This window comes from Sander lucioperca, chromosome 5 (genome assembly GCF_008315115.2).
Source record: "Sander lucioperca isolate FBNREF2018 chromosome 5, SLUC_FBN_1.2, whole genome shotgun sequence".
Taxonomy (NCBI): Eukaryota; Metazoa; Chordata; class Actinopteri; order Perciformes; family Percidae; genus Sander; species Sander lucioperca.
The window spans coordinates 8,724,084-8,743,672 of NC_050177.1; the positions used below are offsets into that span (position 1 = coordinate 8,724,084).

The window sequence follows — 19,589 nt, forward strand, 5'->3', positions numbered from 1 at the left end:
ACTTTGACTTTGAAATGTTCTTTTAAGAGGTCACGAGGATGATTTTATTGAAAAATCTAATTTGCTCTGAAAACATTTGCAGGTGGAAGAGGAGATAGCGGCACATTGCGCTCCACCAAAAGCGAGGAATCTCTCACCTCTTTGCACAATGTGGAAGGTAATTTTTCATGAAAAACTTTTTGCGCACTACAAGCGGTTTATATTATCTGTATTTCTGTGGCTACAGAAGATTCATTCTACATATGCATGTGCTTTGTCCATCCCAGGAGAACCCCCGAGTTACCGCTCCCGCAGACCTCGTTCGACTAGTGAGGCCGCTTCTGGCGTCTGTAGAGACGACGTACGCAACACCAGAAGTAAAGACGACCACAGAACCCACCCACTAAATGGGAGTCATAATGGTGCTGATCGTGTCCGCACCGCAGCATGTATTTCGCCCCCACACCAGGAGGACGATATCGATCTTTGTCCGCCCGCTGCAGGCATCTATAGTTTGGACTTTGACCCCATGTCTTTTCAGTGCAGCCCACCCTCAGCGACGCCTGGGCTGCAACACAAGAAAGATGGAAATAAATGGAGGAAGAGCGCAGGGTTTTCCGGTGAATCAGAGCCCATCTCCTCTCCTAACAACAACATTCGCGGCTATCAATCTCCAGATATCAGCCCTGCTCTCGGTAAAGGTGGAAAAAAGGTCACCTCCAAGCCGCTCTCTCCTAAACTCAGGAAGAAATCATTTAAGACGCAGGCAGATGTTCAGAATGCAACCGCCTCTCCTCCACCTCTTCCTTCTTCCTCTCCCCCAGTGGAGAGGTGTGAAGCTCGACTGGCAGATGGAAAGGAGCCGAGAGCGCCCTACCCACACTGCAGCCCACTCAGCACAGCGAGCCAGGGATCAGCCCTGACCGACCTCAGTCAGTCTGCACAGAACCTGCCCGATCCAGGTCAGTGCCACTCCATTAACATCATACATAATATTTACCGTATATAGTTAGTATCTATTTAAATATTAATGCACTCTGTAGTTTCTTATGAAAGCTTCTTTGTCTTGTCCCATCATGTGTTACCATAGCTTTGTTTGTCCTGTCATACTGTAGCGTTGTTTGTCTTATCCCTCCCCAGGAACAGATAGACTTATGAGTTCAGTGTCTGTTCTCCCTCCTCACCCTCCCTTGACGAGTGCTGCGCGCAAGCTGGCGTTGGCGCTGGCTGAATCTGCCCAGAAGGCCAGCAGTGGCTCCCAGAGAAGAAACAACGTCCCTTCGCACCCCCTCCAGAGACAGGAAGCTCCTCACGCCCAGGACAGACCACCCCGGCCCTCTGTTCTCGATCTGAAAGTGTACCCCCAGGAGTACTGCGGCCCTCATGTCTCCTCTGCTTCCCAGTGGCAGACATCAGCTCACAGCCCTGTGAAGAGCCACCGCTGCCCTCATCCCGTTCATTTCCGACCCGCGCACCCCGGCTCGGAGCCGTTGCAGGTCATTGACAGACAGGAAAGCGTGGGAAATTTCACACCTAATGTCAGCCCGCTCGGGTCAGGGAGCTTGGATGAAGACAGCGCAGAGAGGAGGGACCGCAGGGAGGAAAAAGAGTTTATAGACGCCTCACAAGCGGAACTAACCTATCAGAGCGTTGGGGTTTCAACACCCACCCAGCCTGTCTGCTCCGCTCAGAGCCCGTCAACTTCTCCTGTATATGTGAACACCGACTCTATCAATGTATTTAATTTCCGCGCTGTTCTGGCGGAGACCTCCATACCTGCCTCAATCGAGGAGGTCATTCCACGTCCATTACAGCCCTCCTCAACCCATCACTACAGCCCAGAGGAGGACAGACCTCGGGGCCTGGTTGAGGATGTCTACAGCAATCATCATCATCATCATCATCACCATCATCAGCCGATTCTAACGGGGCGAATGCCTGCATCTCACTGCCCTCGGCCCGATGCTCTGCCACATCACCTTTTGGGACGAAAAAGCATGTACAGGCAGTCCTCTGAAGGCCGCTACAGCACTTTAGGGTTAAGGCACCCTTTGTCGCCTCAATACAGACGTTGCCACAGAGATGAGCACCTTATGAGTGGCTGCCACAGGCAACCAGGCCAGTGGCAGAGGTCAGAAGATAGAGTGGTCGGGCACCCGGCCATCCGGAGGGCTCGCTCCTTCCACGCCCCTCACATTAGTCACTACGAGCTGGCGGAGGCAGAAGTCCTGCCCCCTGACACCATGTTTTATGTTGAGCAGACGTCGAGCGAGGAAGTGCCCTATGAGAGGCTGATTCAGACCGGCATCCACCCTGTCCGGCAGCAGTTTGAGAACACACGTGCTGACTATCATTACAGCCCCTATTCTGAAATTAACCCAGTAGATGTCTCCGGCTATTATGTAGAGCCCTGCCGGCAGAGCAGTGTCCGACACAGTCAGTCTTACACGATGCGTTCCACAAGGGAAAGTGGACAATCGGATTACTACAACTACTCTCCTCACCATGTCCCTCCTGTGAACAGGGAGCTTTACATAGAAAGCAGGGACACTGTCGTTTACGAGGCTCGAGATGCAGACCTTTTCGAAAGAGTCGTATATCAACCAATCAAGCAGGAGAGTCACTCCAGACGTAAAAACACATATCCGGCGGTGTCTCCTTACGAGAGCCCCGTCTCGCCGACTGACACCAGAAACAGAGACATAATGCACACAAGAAGCACGTCAGACCCCGGAAACGCCTGCCTCTTCTCGGCCAACAGGACAGAAAGCCCAAATGTTGTGGTGGCTTCATCCCCAACTTCTCAACAGGCAGAACCTGAGGTCACCAGGCAGCAGCATGATCACCGGTCAAGTGCGGAGCCGAGACCAGCCAGGCGGATTCAGATCAAAGAGAGCTCCTCGCGGCAGCCACCGCTTCGCAAAGTCCCCTCGCTTCCAGAAAGGGGCTGTTCTAACCTCAAGAACATGGAGCACAATAACAGAAGCCACACACAGGGTCATGACCAGGATCGATTCATGATGACCAACGCTGTCAACAGCTACTCTGGTGTTGTGAAACCCAGCATCCTCAGGAGGCCGGGGAGGTCGCAGAGCACTAGAGAAAACCGTCACTACTATCGTTACCAAGCCAAATCCCCTCTGGATCCTGAACATCTGGGATCCTTTTCCACTCAGCTCAACAGAAGGACTCAGAGCACTAAAGTCAGGCCCACACAATATGACCACAATGAGGGGTATTACGCAGCGCCCAGACCTAAACCTACAAGATCCGGTAAAGCCGCGGCCGGATATATGGCTGGCCAGGGCTGCATGTCTCCCCGCGGGCACAGACTGCTGGCCAAGGCGCTTGGTCAGGAAGCTTTTTATCATGCTGCACTGAGATCAGAAGCCGGGGTCTACGACTGATTCTGACCACTGGTTTTATCCGATTCCACATTGGGGCCAAAGGAGAACAGCACTTTATCCTCTGCCAGACCTGCAGACTGTTGTGTTGAAAGTGTGTTTGTTTTAACCGTCTGGAGCTGCTAAAAAGTGTGAAGTGAGGCTGCTGCTGGGGATCATACTGTCGCCGTCACTGGTAGTTATCATATTTTGCAACGGCTTTTGAGGGAGCTCAAAGGGAACATGTGCATCATATGCAGATATTGTCTTAAATGTATTTGAAAGTAACACTTAGAGAGGCATGTTTGAGAAAATGATGGCTTATATATTTTATTTAATGTTAAAACAACAAGAGATGCCAAGCTAAAGTTATTGGTTTTATTAATATGATTTCAGTATAGGAAGGTGTATAAAATAACATTAATTTTAAATGTATTATATTTGTATAAATAACACACTGCTAACATGTGGCCAATGTACTGTACATTTTGTTTTCTATTCTAGTCTGCTCAGACCTTAACAAGCACTTTTGAGGATAACTGTGTATGGAACACATTGTCTCCACGTGGTGTACATGAAGCCTCTGGATATACAGTATTTTTTTTTCTTCTTCTGTATGCTTGCTTTGAATCATCGTTAAATAATAAATTAGCACTTTTGGGGAGTGAAATGGAAGATGACCTCATGGTTTCTAACTTTTTACTTTTTTTTTCTTTATCACACATTGTATAATGCAATCTTAAAATAACAATGAGTGCTATTATTTCTGTTAAGGTCAAAGCTACCATGGCGAAATATGCTACACATACAGTAAATGCAAATTAGCTCATTCAGCTCAGTGAAAAAGTGTATTTTGTATGGCATTGTGGGTTTTGTCACAAAAATGAACTTTTCTTTCCTCTTTTAGGGAACTTTTAACAATGTGGTGTTTTACATAAAATATGATGTTTGATTCATTAAAGAGGCTGTTTCAAATCCAAACACCTAGATGGGGATATTCTGTTAAGACATGTTGAATTTGTTATTTTAGTGAGAGTCTTTAAAAAAAAAAATAAAGATATATTATCAATGATTATATAGTTTGTTGAACTCTTGTGTCATGGGTATATTTTGGAAGGGAGAATGTGAGATGTACATGTTAGAGCCGTAGTTTCCAACCTTTTTGGTTGATAACCCCTTAAAATAGTACTTCACTGATTTAGTATTGTTCCTAAATAACACTTTCAGACTCACAATGGACAGTTAGAAATAAGATCGTTGCAGCAGAATCAGAGATATCACTACCAATCATCTTTTTGTGTGTAATTTGACACATTCTTCTTCCTGGTCAAAACATGGTGCCTACATTACCCAGAATGCAACTCAACTGCCAACATTTGGGGTGAAGATTCAGGTTAGGCTAGAAGGGGCTAATGCTTAAGCTGCAGGCCTCAAGCAGAGATGAGGAGCAGGCTAGGTCTGATAACTCCACACCCCCAGGTTTATATATGTGTATGTGTGTGTGTGTGTGTGTGTATATATATATATATATATATATATATATATATATCATTAAAATATTTTTGTTCCTGTTAATCATCTTGCCACCTGACCTCCCGGGTGGGTGCTACGATCTATGTTAAGAGTGCATGGAGTCTCACAGTGGCGTCTGCTCACCACCAGGTGGCACTGTAGCACTGCAGAAATGACATAGCTCCAATTGCATTCTGGGGAGATCAAAGACTTTGATTTGCTTCTCAGACACCTCATATCTCAAAATTGAAATTGCAAAGTATCCTGACTATTTGATTGTTTGTATTGCTTTTGAATTTTCAGTGGAGGTTAATATGAGAACTACCTGGATTTGATGTGTAAACATTTACTGAGTGTGAGAGATCCCTCCTATCCCTAAAATATAGTGACATCGGCTGTAGATGACATGCTTTGAAAGCAAGTATGAGGCTACTTTTTATATACCATTGGCTTATTTCTATAAAAAAAAAGCCCATGCAATAAAGGTTTAGAGTGTGTTTGAGTGGCTGGACAATAATTGGAAGGAATCATCCAAGGTTGTCCAAAGTGCCTTGGGAATTGTTGCTTTGTTAGGAATTATTAAAGTCTCCCCCCCCGCCAGATCAAAACAGCCTCCCATTCACAGCTGACTGAAAGGCTTGGTCTGTGGTGAAAAACCATTAACCGAGCCTGTGGACTCAAAGCAATGGCTCTTGGCAGCTCTGCATTGCTCTTGGAGCAGTGAGCCATTGTTTATTCATCGCCGCATTGGCATTCAAAGTGCATCCTCACTGTTCTCTCTCATAACCAACAAGTTGCAATTTTTATGCATGTGAAGGTTGAAGCCAAATTATTTATGGGAGACTGGACCTGAGGAAAGAACGGCCTCTAGCAAAATGGTTTACGTTGAGAGAAATCCTTTTCTATAGGCTATCGAATTCACTGGATCACAGCGAGATATGCATGTATTATTCAGCGATTCAGAGAAAGAATTGTTGCCCTGCTAGACAGCCATCTGCTTTTGGAACATTGTGATGCATTTGAGACATGCTACCTTTCAAGATCTGGTTAGTCTTTATTTTTCAGGGGCAAATGAAATGAGTGGAAAAACGTCTCTCCAGTGACACCCCTTAGATTATCATCTCCCCTCACTGCTGCTGCGGTTTCAAAGTTAGAGATATCTGAGCAGAAATCACGTGTCTTGATGCATCTGAATTGGAAGAAATGCTGACCAAGTTGAGGTTCAGCTGCAAAAAGGGAAGAACTTTAACCTGTATGAGAAATTATTCAAGAACATCTGGTGTCTTCCAGATGCAAGAGCAATGTGTGAGGTGTGTGGTGCCAGGCACCAGCAGGTGCAAGGTGAAAGGCCAGCCACTTCTCCAGAGGCAGGTGATCTGCGGGATAATAGTTGCCCTATACACTTGAGGAGATTACTCTTTAGAATTGCACAAAATTGTGCATTATAGACTCTTCACATTCTGGAGGAACAATTTAAAATCCGTAATGGTTCTTTCTGTGAGTGCAGTCTGCAGATTTAGTAGTAAAATAGCACATGGCAGGATCTGTGTTGCTCTGGTTCATGGCACTTTAGTGGCACCATAAAGAACCGTTTTTGGTTGTTCATTACGGTCTAATGTTCCATTACAAAACATTATTGGAGCTTTATGAATGTACACTTCCTCATTGTTTCTTTGATGGATCTTGAATGTGAAGTGCAGAGCATATTTAAACAGTAAAAGCGTGCAGTAGAAGCCTCTACTTAAAAAAGATATGAATCCTGCTGGGGCTTACTTAGGAATTCATATCATTGTTTTCTTCTTGTATGGATAAAGAAGCATTGTCTTTTAAAATGCTGCCACTGTAAATAGATAGCAATGTGTGATGGCTTGAAATTGTGCCTTAAAATAGATGTTTTAGTGAGCACATAAAGCAGCACTCCAGCTTATTACAAGCTAAAGCATCCATTTTTGGTGCTTTTCCTTGTTCGTGTGACAGAGGAAAAGTCTGATCCGCACTCTACACATTCTGCCTCGGTGCCAGATTGTCCTCCGTGTTGACGGTTAGGAGATGAGTTTCACAAGAGCTAAACAAGTTGCCATCTACTTGTTACTTGCTACTTGTTCTAGGAGATGAGTTTCACAAGGGCTAAACAAGTAGATGGCAGTTTCTACTTTTAGGCACGTTCCTGTTATCTTTTCAACATCCCGCTGATTATGTAGTTAGGAGAAACTGCAGCCTTCTGTGTCACAATCCCCAGTGTATTTCAGATTTCGTATCCTTCCACTGCTTTTTGTATGTAGTTGTTGTCATGGATAAGAGAAAAAAAGAAAGTTCTTCAGAGATCATCTGTGGCTCACTTAATTACCTAGTTAACGTGACAATGGATTTTAATTTAATTACAGCCACCAAGAGAACGTTGTTAGTACTTCAGACAACCAATTAGGCCATGGCTATGGTCAGAAATATGTATTTTCTGAAATATAAAATCAGCTGCTTTTTAGAGGGAGCAGTGGTGGCGGATGGAGGAGAGCAGGGACGCAATGCTTAGTGATTGAATAAGTGATTAGACTTCAGGTTTACACAAAGGCTTCTCACTCGCAGTAATGGCTGCCTATTAGGGCTCCGTTTTTTTAATTTGACATTCACATGCATATAAAAGTGACTTAGCAACCAGAAGAGTAAGTACTGGCCCACGCAATGCAGGGTTCAGTTTGTTTTGCAAATAATGCGCTTGACCTTTAACTGATAAATTATAGCCAGAGAAACAGAATGTAATTATCTAAGACATTACAGTTGGTATAAAAGGTAACCACCAGTTGAATAAGCTTCAGCCATGTGAATCCATTTTGGGGCATTTACTTATAAATGATACATCTGTTAGTTTTGTGGCATGGCTGAATACAGTTCGATGATTTTGAATTTTGCAGACATTTAAAACCATAGGGCATTACTAATGAGGAATAATGATAAAATGCTACAGAATTCAAACAGTTTCAGGCAACAGAGAGTGTTTGTTCAGAGATGGGGTTTTTTCTCCACTAAAACATAAAAAAGCTCCCCATCTGGATCACTGAGCATTTAGTGTAACCATCAGATAAGAGGCCCGAGTAAACACGCTCATGCTCAGTTGCCATGCAGACTCAAAAGGATTCACTGTTGCTAATGTTGTTGACGCTGCTGCAGGTGGACACACACTGTACTAATTTATGGTTGGTCAGTGACCCTAAAGTCAGACAGGTAAGACAAGTCAGTGTATGAAAATGATATGTTAGAAAGGAAACTTACAACTGAGCAGAAAAGTCATTACAATGCAGTCATTTCACCGACCAAAACAGGGAGCCTCACTTTCTTCAGGCTCCACCTTCTATAAATTCACAAATATTTAATGAATGCATTTAAGGATTTCATATCAATGTTGAAACGAAAGCATGCTCGGATTTAATTTTTCTCTCTGACATGCCCTTTTTTTAGATTGGACTAAATCAAATATGCTTTAGGGTGGAGGCGGAAATATTTTCAGAAAAAAAAAAAGTATTTAAGGTCACAGCAACCATAAAACCACTTTGCGAGCACATTTAACAGGTAATATGGTTCAAAGTAAACTAATCACCTCTGTGTTGTTTCTTTCATGCTTTCTTCATAATTTGGATGATGAGATTAAAGTTTGCGATGAGCTTATCTTCTTTAACCTAATCTAATGAATGAATGTTCTAATAAAAGCTCGACCGGCTTCAATTAAAAATCGATGTTGCTATTTATGAAAGGTAAATAATACAGACGTTGATCCACTTCACACAGAAATGCAGCAATTTTTTTTATATATGAAAGAGAACGCAGGATGTGACAACTGTGTTCAATAAGGGCCTAATTATGTATTTAAAGGTAATTATCGACATAATTGGAAGATGTTGTTCACCCTCACATTTGCTATAATTACTCAAGGCCTAAAACAAAATTCCTAATATAACAGAATATTCTTGCTACTACTACTATTCCTCTGAATACTAATTAAATCAAACCATTGTAGAAAAGTGTGTTCCATCTTGTTTCCATTAACTCGTCTCTTTTGCTCTTTTCTGTACACATTTTTCTTCTTTCAATAGCTCAGCTTTCTTTTGTTCACATCACAATGACATGGTAAGAGTGCGCTAACACTGGGTACTTACTAAATCACAGGCTCAGGCTTTCATTTCAGTCTTTAAACGAATACCCAGTGATAGCACAAGAATTATGCTTCAGATGAAGGCTTTCTTCGTCACTCTGCATGTGTACAGTCTGAACTGGGAACGTACACTCAGCGCCGATGTGGAGAGATGACCACACTGGTAAACTGGATAAACAGCTCTGCTCAGCATTGTTTTACCAAGCAAAAATGGAATCCTTTGCACAGCTGAACAAATGAAATGAATACCAAACATTTCTCTGTATTTGTCTGTAAACCTCTACATCCAACTGTCTTAAGCTGTGTTGCCCTACAAAGCCAAAACACAGTAACTAGACTCTTTGATATCTTACCTTACCATGAAAAGTATTATACCATAAAAAATGTGTCATTTTTGGCAAGAAGAAAAAAACAGCATGAAGGAATTCACCAAAAATAGAAAACAAAGCTAAAAACCAAAGGGCTTTGACTGCACTCCAGCTAGTTTAGGCTAGCTGGTGAAATTGGTGACTGTTTCATGAATAGAAAAATCAAATGTGATGCTCCAACAATATAGTTATTGAGTTTCCTAGATGAGATTTAGCGCTTTTATAAAGGACTCAATCAATTAAAAGCAGATTACCTGTTAAAATCCACCTCTCTTTGTTTGATTTTCACTTACAGTAGCCTACCCAAATAGAAAAGCCTATAACAGTTGTATTATAGGCTGCATGTGAAACCTTAATCCTTCTAGTCTCTGAAAAAGTGCTTGTTTAGCTTGTGATTAAAACATACCTTTTTTTTGGTCCTCATCTATAATGAGTCATATTTTAATCACAATAACTAAGGCATGCTTAATGTCACACTATGTAAAACACCAAAATAACCTTTTACACCTTGTCAACAACATCTGCATAGCTCAAGGCCTAACTTTATGGGAGCTGGGAGTTTTCTGTATGGGTGTCACTGCTATCCCCGAACATCTCCAAAATTTATTTAAGTGACCAAACTGTGCTAAATGCTTAACTCACTTCAGTGACATTGGAGAAAAAAACAATAATGAAGCATTCAGATGACTATACTTGATTTTACATTCATTCAAACGTTGTTGATCATCTTTTTTTTCTCACAAAACACATATGTGACTGCTATCTCTGGAAGGAGGGACTTACACAATCATTTGGACTGGCTCCAATGAAATACACCTATCCAAGCTGTAGTGTAGACTGTTGGAAAGGGAATTTGATTGGCTACCTTCGTCACGAGTTGATAACCAATGACAGCTCGTTCTAACATGGCTGCTTAGAGACATAACGCAACAGCATACGCACATTGGCCTTCCACACTGGAAGCGCTTGCTGAAATTCAGGGGCTGTCCCGGGGGCGATATTACGAATCCCACTATGGCCACGCCAAGACCCGCCCTTCAACAGCATTCACACACTACTATTGGCCAGGCGTCCATGCTTACATGTTCAGGTCCTATCCCCTGACCAATCCCCTAACCCTAACCTTAACCACTCGAGGTCAAATGCCTAACCCCAACCAACCGAGCTGCTTCGTAGGGCGGGTCTTGGCGTGGCCATAGTGGGATTCGTAATTTTGCGTCCCGGGGTGTAAAAGGTGGGGGTGCTAAATAAAAACAAGCACACCTAGCCACATGGTTGAGAAAGAGAAGAAGAAAAAAAGTTTGGTGAATAAAGTTAATAGACAGTTAGCAGACAGTTAGCTAGCTAGTTAGCTAGCTAGTGGCACCACAGGATGATATTCAGAACTTGGATTCATTGTTATGAAAAAAAAAGCATTTGGATTCTTTTCATGGGTGGACCCTTACGGACTAGAGGAATAAAAATAAGCCAGGAATGGACTCAGGATTCAGCGTTTAGGACCAGCACACAGGTAACCGTCATTCATCGTCTCTTTTCTTCATTAGCATGAGCACTAAGATTATGAATCATGCTTTGGTGCCTGTGACGTTATGTCAAATGAACAGAAGGAGTGAACTGCAGATAATCTAACCGATCTAACGATGTGTAACATGTCCGTATTGAAACACGTTTTGAACTGTTGTGTTTTAATGCTTAATGTGAAACCCTCTGCGTTTATGTAATCGGTTGCTGGCGACCCAGTTGGTTTAATGACAGTAATGTGGGTTTTGACCATAGACTGTATATTGTTAGTCTATGGTTTTTGACTTAAAACCTGACTTAAAACCCCACCTGTCCCTCGTCAGACCCACTTTTGAGTGCGGTTTTGAAAGAGCGGAGTGATGGAGAATGTCTGAGGTGTTGGGGGAGAGAGTTGGAGAGGGAGGGGGCAACGGGTGAGAGAGGGGGGTGAGGAGGTTGGAATCAGTGGATCTGAGGTTGCTGTGTGAGAGGGGTGGGGTGAGGTTCTGAGGTTGCTGGTAGAAGTATGTCGGTGCATGGGCCCCATGGGGTCAGTGAGGTGAGGTTGTGGAGGGGCTTTGCAGGTCATAGGGAGAATTCTGAACTGGATTCTTTGTTGAATGGGGAAGCTAGTGAAGGCTGTGAAGGACTGGGGTGATGTGATCTCTGCTCCTGGAGTCGGTGAGCAGACGGGCAGCTTAGTTTCAGATGTAATGTAGCAGTTGTTGAGGATTTAGTTGGAGGCTGTTGCTGTTCAAACTTCAAACACTTTGTTGTTACTTTCTCCTGTTTCTTGGAATTGAAAAAAATCAATTTTGATGCTCCAACATCTTAGTAATTGAGTCTGTTTTTTCCAAATAACAAATATTAACCTAAATCGAAAATCAAAAGTAGCAAAACTACTGCTTATTGCTGCTCTTTGTGTTTGAATGTTTCAAGAACATGGCTGTGTCAGTGCTGCTTGGCTGTGTTTTTTTTTTTGCTTGCATGGCTGAATGTGGATACTGTTGATGTGTTACTGTACTAATGTCTGGCTGCTTCTTGTCGCTCCGCATGGCTTCCTAAGAATGCTCATTTTGTTGCTGCTGGTGCCTTTACGCTGTCCTGTTGTCTCCTGTCTGTAAATGTTAACCCAAACTGTCTCGCTGTTTTCTGTTGCATCTGGCCAAAGATAGAAAATTAGCTGGCCAACACTGGCACTTTGACAGAAATGTTGATTGATGTTGCGTTGTTGTTTTTTTTTTATACAGTAAATAATAGAGGTGTTAAAATATATGAATCATTGCATCGCTGCATCGATGCAGTGACAGACCATAATCGATTATTGCCTACTGATGTAACTCGTTTATATTCCGCTCGCTGCTTTTTTGTTGTTTTTGCCTTTTCTCTGTTGTCTGCTGTGTTCAGACTACGCTACATTCAGGAAGTGTCTGTTTTTAAGAGCAGATACAATTAAAAGGACAGTTCAGATATATCTGACTTTTGTTGATGAAAACCATGTGCCACACAATTTTTTGCCAATCTACTGATCTACTTCGCTATCTAGTCAACAATCTGCACTAACTGTATATTGACTATATTGACTCTTACTACATTTCAGCATTTATTATTTAGCATTTATCTATTCTTGTATACTGTGTTATCACTGATCTTCATCACTACCTAGACCACACTTTGCACTAACTGTACTCTGACTCTTTACTAGCTACATCCCAACATTTATACAGACTGTCTATTCTTGCATATTGCATTATTACTGAGCTACATCACTTAATAGACTGCAACTTGCACTAACTGTATTTTGACTCTTCACTACACCTCAGCATTTATCTAGACTGTCTATTCATATACATTGTGTTATAACTGATCTACATCGCTAACTAGACCACTAGACTAACTGTAACTGTATTGACTCTTTACACCATCTCAGCATTGATATAGACTCTCTGTTCATGTATATTGCACATCCATCGACTTAATTACACCTCACTACGTGCCGGCATTTGTAATGCCCACTTATTCTGCACTTGATGTAGCATTTTGTATTCTCTGTATTCTTGTACTGTATTGAATGTGAAACAATTTGTTGTCTTGCACGCCTACGCTTGTCTTGGCCAGGTCGCCGTTGCAAATGAGAACCTGTTCTCAACGGCCTACCTGGTTAAATAAAGGTTAAATAAATAAAATAAATAAATGTGTAGCAATATATAATAATATGAGGAGGTGTTGCATCAGGACATTGAAACAATTCGAATCGTTGACAGGATAATCATAATGGAATCGTGAGACCAGTGAAGATTCACCCCCTTAGTAAATAAAAATCTGAAATGGAACCGATATTTAGAACCGATGTTCATTTGCAGTAGCAAAATGTCAAAATTTAGAATAACACAAATTCCAAAACCAAACTTTATTCAAATGCCTCTAAGCACTACCGGTCAAAAGTTTGGGGTCACTTAGAAATTTCCATTCCACTCCATTACAGACAGAAAACCAGGGCAGCAGTTTTCAGATTACATTATGTGCTTACATAATTGCAAAAGGGTTCTTCAATGTTAGCCTTTTGAAATGATATTAGATTAGTAAACGGAATGTGCCTTTGGAACATTGGATGAGTGGTTGGTTGCTGATAATGGGCAATGTAGATATTGCATTAAAGATCAGCCACTTCTTTCTGTAACAGTCGAGAACCCTTTTGCAATTATGTAAGCACATAATGTAATCTGAAAACTGCTGTCCTGATTAAAAAAACAGTGCAACTGATCTCAGCTGGTATTCTGTCTGGAATGGAGTGGAATGGAAATTTCTAAGTGACCCCAAACTTTTGACCGGTAGTGTATGTTTACTTGAATGCTGCAAAAGAGAACTTTTTAACATGATCTTAAAATAAATCAAAGAGCCATTGGCTCCTCCCAGGCTGACACTCTGTTTGCATGTATTGCAGACGGTCTTCCCAGGTGTTGGTTGACTGTAATACTCCTAAACTACATTTTTCTTCCGTGCATTTGTCAACATAGAGGGATAAGGAAACATTATGATTCCAATAATTATAAAAAATGTTGAATATCGCAGCCGATAACTAGCCTAGGCCGTCCCCTACTTTTTTAGGTTTTACATAGGCTAACGTCTGTGAGAATTATTAATAATTCTAAAGTTTTATAACTTAAACAGTCAGGCTTAGAGCCTTCAAACCTTTTGTTTTAATCAACTTAATGTTTTTAGTTACTGCTCTCTCTCTTTGTAAGGCAGTGCAGTGTTACTATCTTAAATTCTTATTTCAAAAGAGAGTGACTGCAATGGTCACAGAGCATGACGCAGATAATTCTTTAACTTATCCACATCTTCCCAAATGGAATTGGATGTTAAGTGCAAGCTGATGAACTTCATCCCATGATGCCTTTCTTTCCAGGTGGAGGCCCTGCGTTTGAATTCAATGCACATTTAATTAGAACATGTAACTTTTAATTACCTAACTAATTAATTTAATAAGTGAAAATAGACTCAGAGTGATAAATTATTGAGGCGGCAGTGTTCCTGCCGCAATTCACCAGCTCCACAAGCCTCCCTATGACTGACTTCAAGGCTGTGCACAGACAATTTTTTTTTTATTTTAAAACAGGCTGTCCCACAAAAATAGAACACTTTCATATGCTGACAACAGAAACGCACACAAAACATAAGTGGAAAAAAACATCCATAGAGGCGTTGCAGTGCATCTGAAAGAAGTTGGGTGACTAAATAAACTTGTAATGCAACAATAGCATTTTTACAGTTATCTCAAAAAGATAATCAGGAACAGCTGCCTAACTGTTTTAAATTAAAAAAAAAAAAAAAAAAAAAAAAAAAAAAATCGACCTTAAATGAAAAATGAATTATGCATCAACAATGCTTAATATGATCGAAAGATTACATGCAGACGTAGCAGAATAAAAGATGAGAGGAGTAGATTGGGAAATGGTTGCCTTCCTTGTTGTATCTGGGTGGTGGCTGTGAAGCGGAACGTCAATGTGAATTTGGCAAAAGAGAACTTGTCTTTGCTACCGCAGAAAAAAAGTCACCCTGAAATGTGGTTGAAGGAACTTCAGAGGATGCTGCTTGAAGCTTAGGCTCAGCAGATAATTACAGATTTCCTGTCTGAAACCCTTCTTTTTTTTTTTTTTTTCTTCCCCCTGCTGGATAAGATGAACCTATTCTTTGTTTTGTATATAGCTTTTTTTTTTTTTCTAATTAATCACACCTAAAACTTCCACATCAACATCCGGCACATTTCCTCCCTCTGGTAAACATCAATCTCTGATTACGTGTCAGAGAATTAAACATCAAGCAGCAGCAGCATCACTGACATTAGAGCCTATAGTGCTGTTCACAGCATCTTTCAGGTTTGGAGTTAATCACCTCCCAAACACACGCGTCTCTTCTCCCTGACACTTTCATACAGGATTAACAGGCTGGTTGTGTGTGCTTTAATTAATGCAGATTTCTCTGGGTCATATTGTAGCAGCCTGAGATAATTGTGTTGTGGTTATCGCAGGCTTCAGGTGCTTGTCCTTCATCATTGTTTGAAACAACTAGCTCATCAGTTTCACAGAAAATGACTTGGCATTTCCCCCCCACAATATGGCTGTTATAAGAAGACACTTCGGTATATAAATACTTAAATGAAAAGAGTTTGTTTTGTTTTTTAAAGTGCAAATATTATGCTTTTTGGCTTTTTCCCCTTTCCTTTATTGTGCTATATATCTTTTTTTGTGCATGTTATAGGTTTACAAAGTGAAAAAGCCCAAAGTCCACCCCAAAGGGACTTAACCATCTCCAACAGAAAACACTGTTCACAAACTGCTCCAAACAGCTCTATTGTAGTCCAGCCTTTACTTCCGTGACCAACGTGCGTCACTTTGTAACACACGTTATAATGCTCGCCTAGCTGCTAGCGTGGCACGCCCTCATACTCTGCTTCTGACTGGCTAGCAGTCCTTACCTAGCTACTGCGCATGTGCAAGGGCGTGGGAAGGGGGGTGCTGAGGGTGCTGCAGCACCCCCTGCTGGCAGGAGCTGGGTTTTATATTTTTTATTTTTTAAATAATTACTAATTCACTGTCTGACATTATTTATATTTTTGTATATCAATATAATATAATGAGGCAAATAGCAAAAAAGAGTTATGGATAAGTTTGAATATAGCCTACTAAAAATGAACTGTTATAGCTGCTCTAGAGGTCAAAGTGAAAGTGAGTCAAGTGACGTGACTCTCTGAGAAGCGAGCAGGCTGAGGCTAGTTGACTGGAACGTTAGTTGTAGAGAAGAATATGTCACAGAAAAGGATACAAGATTTTTTTTTTCCGGCATAGTAATGCAGCTAAAATTAGCAAGATTTCATCTGTAGATGTTACAGTTGATGTTTACTCGTCCACCGCCGAGGCAAACTCAGCAGCTGAAGAGCCTGAGTCTGAAATAACGTTAGCAAGCAACTCGGCTAACGTTAGCAGCACCATCATAGCATCACCATCATAGCATCTAACGATAACTTTACAGAAGGATTCAAAAAAGCCCTGTCAGCCAAGCAACTTCAGTTATCCTGGAAGGAGGTTTTGGGACAGAAACTTTTCAACGGTCTTTTCAGCTGAGATGAGCATGAATGATGAGCCGTTTGTTGTGTCATTTGTTGTGTTAGAGTGCCATCTACTGGGCACAATTGGTAATTATCCTGAAATACGCGAATATGTTCAGCTTACTTCCTCTTCACGTGTGGAAAAGAACAGATCAGAAATCAGAATCAGAAATACTAATAAAATACTTAATAATCCCAGGGGCAAATTATTTTTTGTTACCACTCAGGTATACAACAACATATACAACAGCTGGAGCAGGAACAGGCAGCATGCAGCTTTCGTGCATGCGCACTTAAAACTCTCACTTAACTCTCGCAGGGACAGATACAGCATGACATGAAGAGGAGAGGAGAGGGAAAAAAAAAGCAACTCTCAGACTATCCTCATAAAGATAAGAACAGTGTGGGAACAGGAAAAAACACCTCAGCACGTAAGCACACAAACAGTACATTTGCACTGCAGCACATAACATAACATAACATAACATAACAACATAAATGTACAGTTGCACATTTAGCGGCGAAGGCGTGGGACTGGGGGTATAGGGTAGGGTGGGGGAGTTTGGCCTGCTGAGAAACGCACAGCCCGGCAGTCCCACTAGTGTCCCAGTCCGCAGAATGTTATAGCGAAAACACAGCACGTTGCCATGGTGACACCCTTGAGCAGTCCAGAACCGATACGACAATCAGCAGGCAGTGGGGAAGACGGGGGAGGAACCAAGAGCGTCTCGCTTGCAGAGCCCCAACAGGGTGACTGTTGGGGCTACATTTTACACGCTGGTTCAGTGTCTCCTGAAACTTTGGTTATTCTGGAAAAAGAACAAGTTGCTTTAAAGATAATTCCGTTCCCTGTGAGGGCAATGCCTGTAAGTATGATTGTTTTCATTGCATATGTTCTGTAACAGAAACCGCTGTAACGTGGTTAGGACACATTTGCTGTGGAGAAGGCACAAGTTAGGCTATTCAGAAATTGTTGGCGAGGTCATTGCAGCCTGATTATTAGCATATATATTTTCAAGACAAACATCTCTGGTGTGGTTTTGACGATTAGAAAAGTAATTTACCTTAGCTATACTGAAACAGGCTAATGACGTAAAGTGCGCTTCTGTGATGTTAGGTTGCGCGCAGTGGAGTCGGAGTGGTGAGTGAACAGTGGAATTTGTGGCTGCCCAGGACTTTTCTAAAACTTCTCACTCTCACCCATACACTAAAATGACGTATTTAGCTGTCAAAATCCGAAACATTTCCTGGGGGGAGAAATCGTCAGACATCCATTATTTTGTTATTCAGCACCCCTGGTCAAAAAATAGGTTCCCGCGCGCCTGCGCATGTGCGACTCCCAACAAAGATGGTACAGAAGTGTGATGTCTCACTCTGTAGCTAAAACAGAGAGCTCAACACACAGGGTGAAAAGAGGAGCTGCAGCAATGTGCAGTACAACAAAAATATGGTAGTTTTTGAAAATTAAACCATGTAAACTAGGGCTTTGACGCCAAACTTCGATATTCGAATATAATTCGAATATTAAAAAAAAATTGATATTCAAGCGAATATTAGGCAGCCCTTAATATTCGAATTTCGAACCTGTTATGGGCATTATTTTTTTGTTAATGTGTTTGCTTGTAAACCTTGTTTTCAATTCAGATTCCGAGGCTTTTTCACGCATTTCAAAATGTAAACGCGTCGCGGCGACGCACGTCGCTCGGCCGCGGCTTGGTAGCGCATTTCCCCCGACTCATTTCCTGGTTCTCTTTCTCCATAAACAACGTAAAATCAAGGAGAGGGTTAACTTCTCCTGCTCCAGATTTCCCAACGTGGTCAGAGAGAACAGAGGAGACACTTTGTTTCTCTCACTAAGAGTATAGAGTCGCTACTCGCTCTGAAGCTACCGGTAATCACCGTCACTCTCTCACAACACACACTCCCCAGACACACACACATACACCCATACACACGCGGCTTGACGCACACACCAGCGCAAAGGTATGTGTCGGTACACGATCCGTTCTGCCTGCACGATCCGTTCTGCACATGCGCAAAATGTTCGTGCATGCGCGGTTGTACGAGGATTTACGACACTGCACGATCTGTTCCACGCTTCCGGTCGACAGCCAAGCTAACGTTAGTTTAGCTAACAGCTAATTCGGCTAACTGCTAGCTGAGACAGCATGTAATAACTTTAAAAGACCCTCAAAATAAAACTTGAAAATAAACGTTGACATATATAACAAACACCTAACATATATAACAGCTGTTACGTCAGTTCTACTTTACTTGTGCTCATTTAAAATACAATCACTCAATACTTGTCTTGAGGGGGGCTGTGAAGCTACATCAGGCACACAGAAAACAGTAGTGCACTACTCTGGCATTAGGCTTATACTGCTTTTCTTGTACTTATTTATTTATACTGTTCTTGCATTTTAACACACTTAATCATAGATCCCATTTTTCATCATTATTATAACTAATGCAGTGCCCATTCCAAACGTGCCTGTTTGGAACAGGCTGATTGCTTGCTGTGTTGCTGCTTGTAGCTGTCTCCTGAACTATTGTACCCCAAAATTACTTACAGAAGGCCCTCAACGCACATTACATGCAACCCCACTGTGCTTCTGACTTTCTGTGCACTTCTACTTCAGTGGAACACTTTGGACTACTACATTTAGCCACGTTAGGAGAACGTGGCAGATTCTACTCACAAAATATCGCAATTATTATTTGTTAAACTATGATATAGACTACGTGTTATGTGACGTGTTTTGCGCCTGCGGGATCATTTGAAAGGCACACATACATACACACAGAGATTCCTCGATTTATAGTTAGATTTACACAGTTACTTATTGTAGTATACTGGACATATTCTTCTTTGCCATATATTGTTGTCATAGTATAATGTACATATTTAACATATTTCTTATTTCTTATAATTGCTCTATGTTTACAGCAACTGTAGTTTATCCCAATTTCCTCTTGAGGGATTAATAGAGTATTTCTGATTCAGATACCAGAGCGATTTGTCCTCTTGTTCACAACTGAATCCTCCAGGTAATAATAAGTAAATCAGAATTATGCAAGTCCTTTAGTATTTG

The 19,589-nt window shown here is 41.7% G+C and overlaps 1 protein-coding gene across 3 annotated transcripts in view; it reads left to right on the plus strand.

The window, feature by feature from the left end:
• The window catches only part of arhgap32a (Rho GTPase activating protein 32a), a 30,805-nt gene extending 26,371 nt beyond the window's left edge, over positions 1 to 4,434 (plus strand). For all 3 annotated transcript variants that reach the window (XM_031296393.2, XM_031296394.2, XM_036001229.1), the window contains 3 exons: positions 83 to 157; positions 267 to 941; positions 1,120 to 4,434. In XM_031296393.2, the coding sequence (XP_031152253.2) occupies positions 83 to 157; positions 267 to 941; positions 1,120 to 3,386 (3,017 nt within the window). In that variant the 3' untranslated portion in view covers positions 3,387 to 4,434. The remainder of the gene's footprint in view (positions 1 to 82; positions 158 to 266; positions 942 to 1,119) is intronic.
• The last annotated feature ends 15,155 nt before the right edge of the window (positions 4,435 to 19,589 follow it).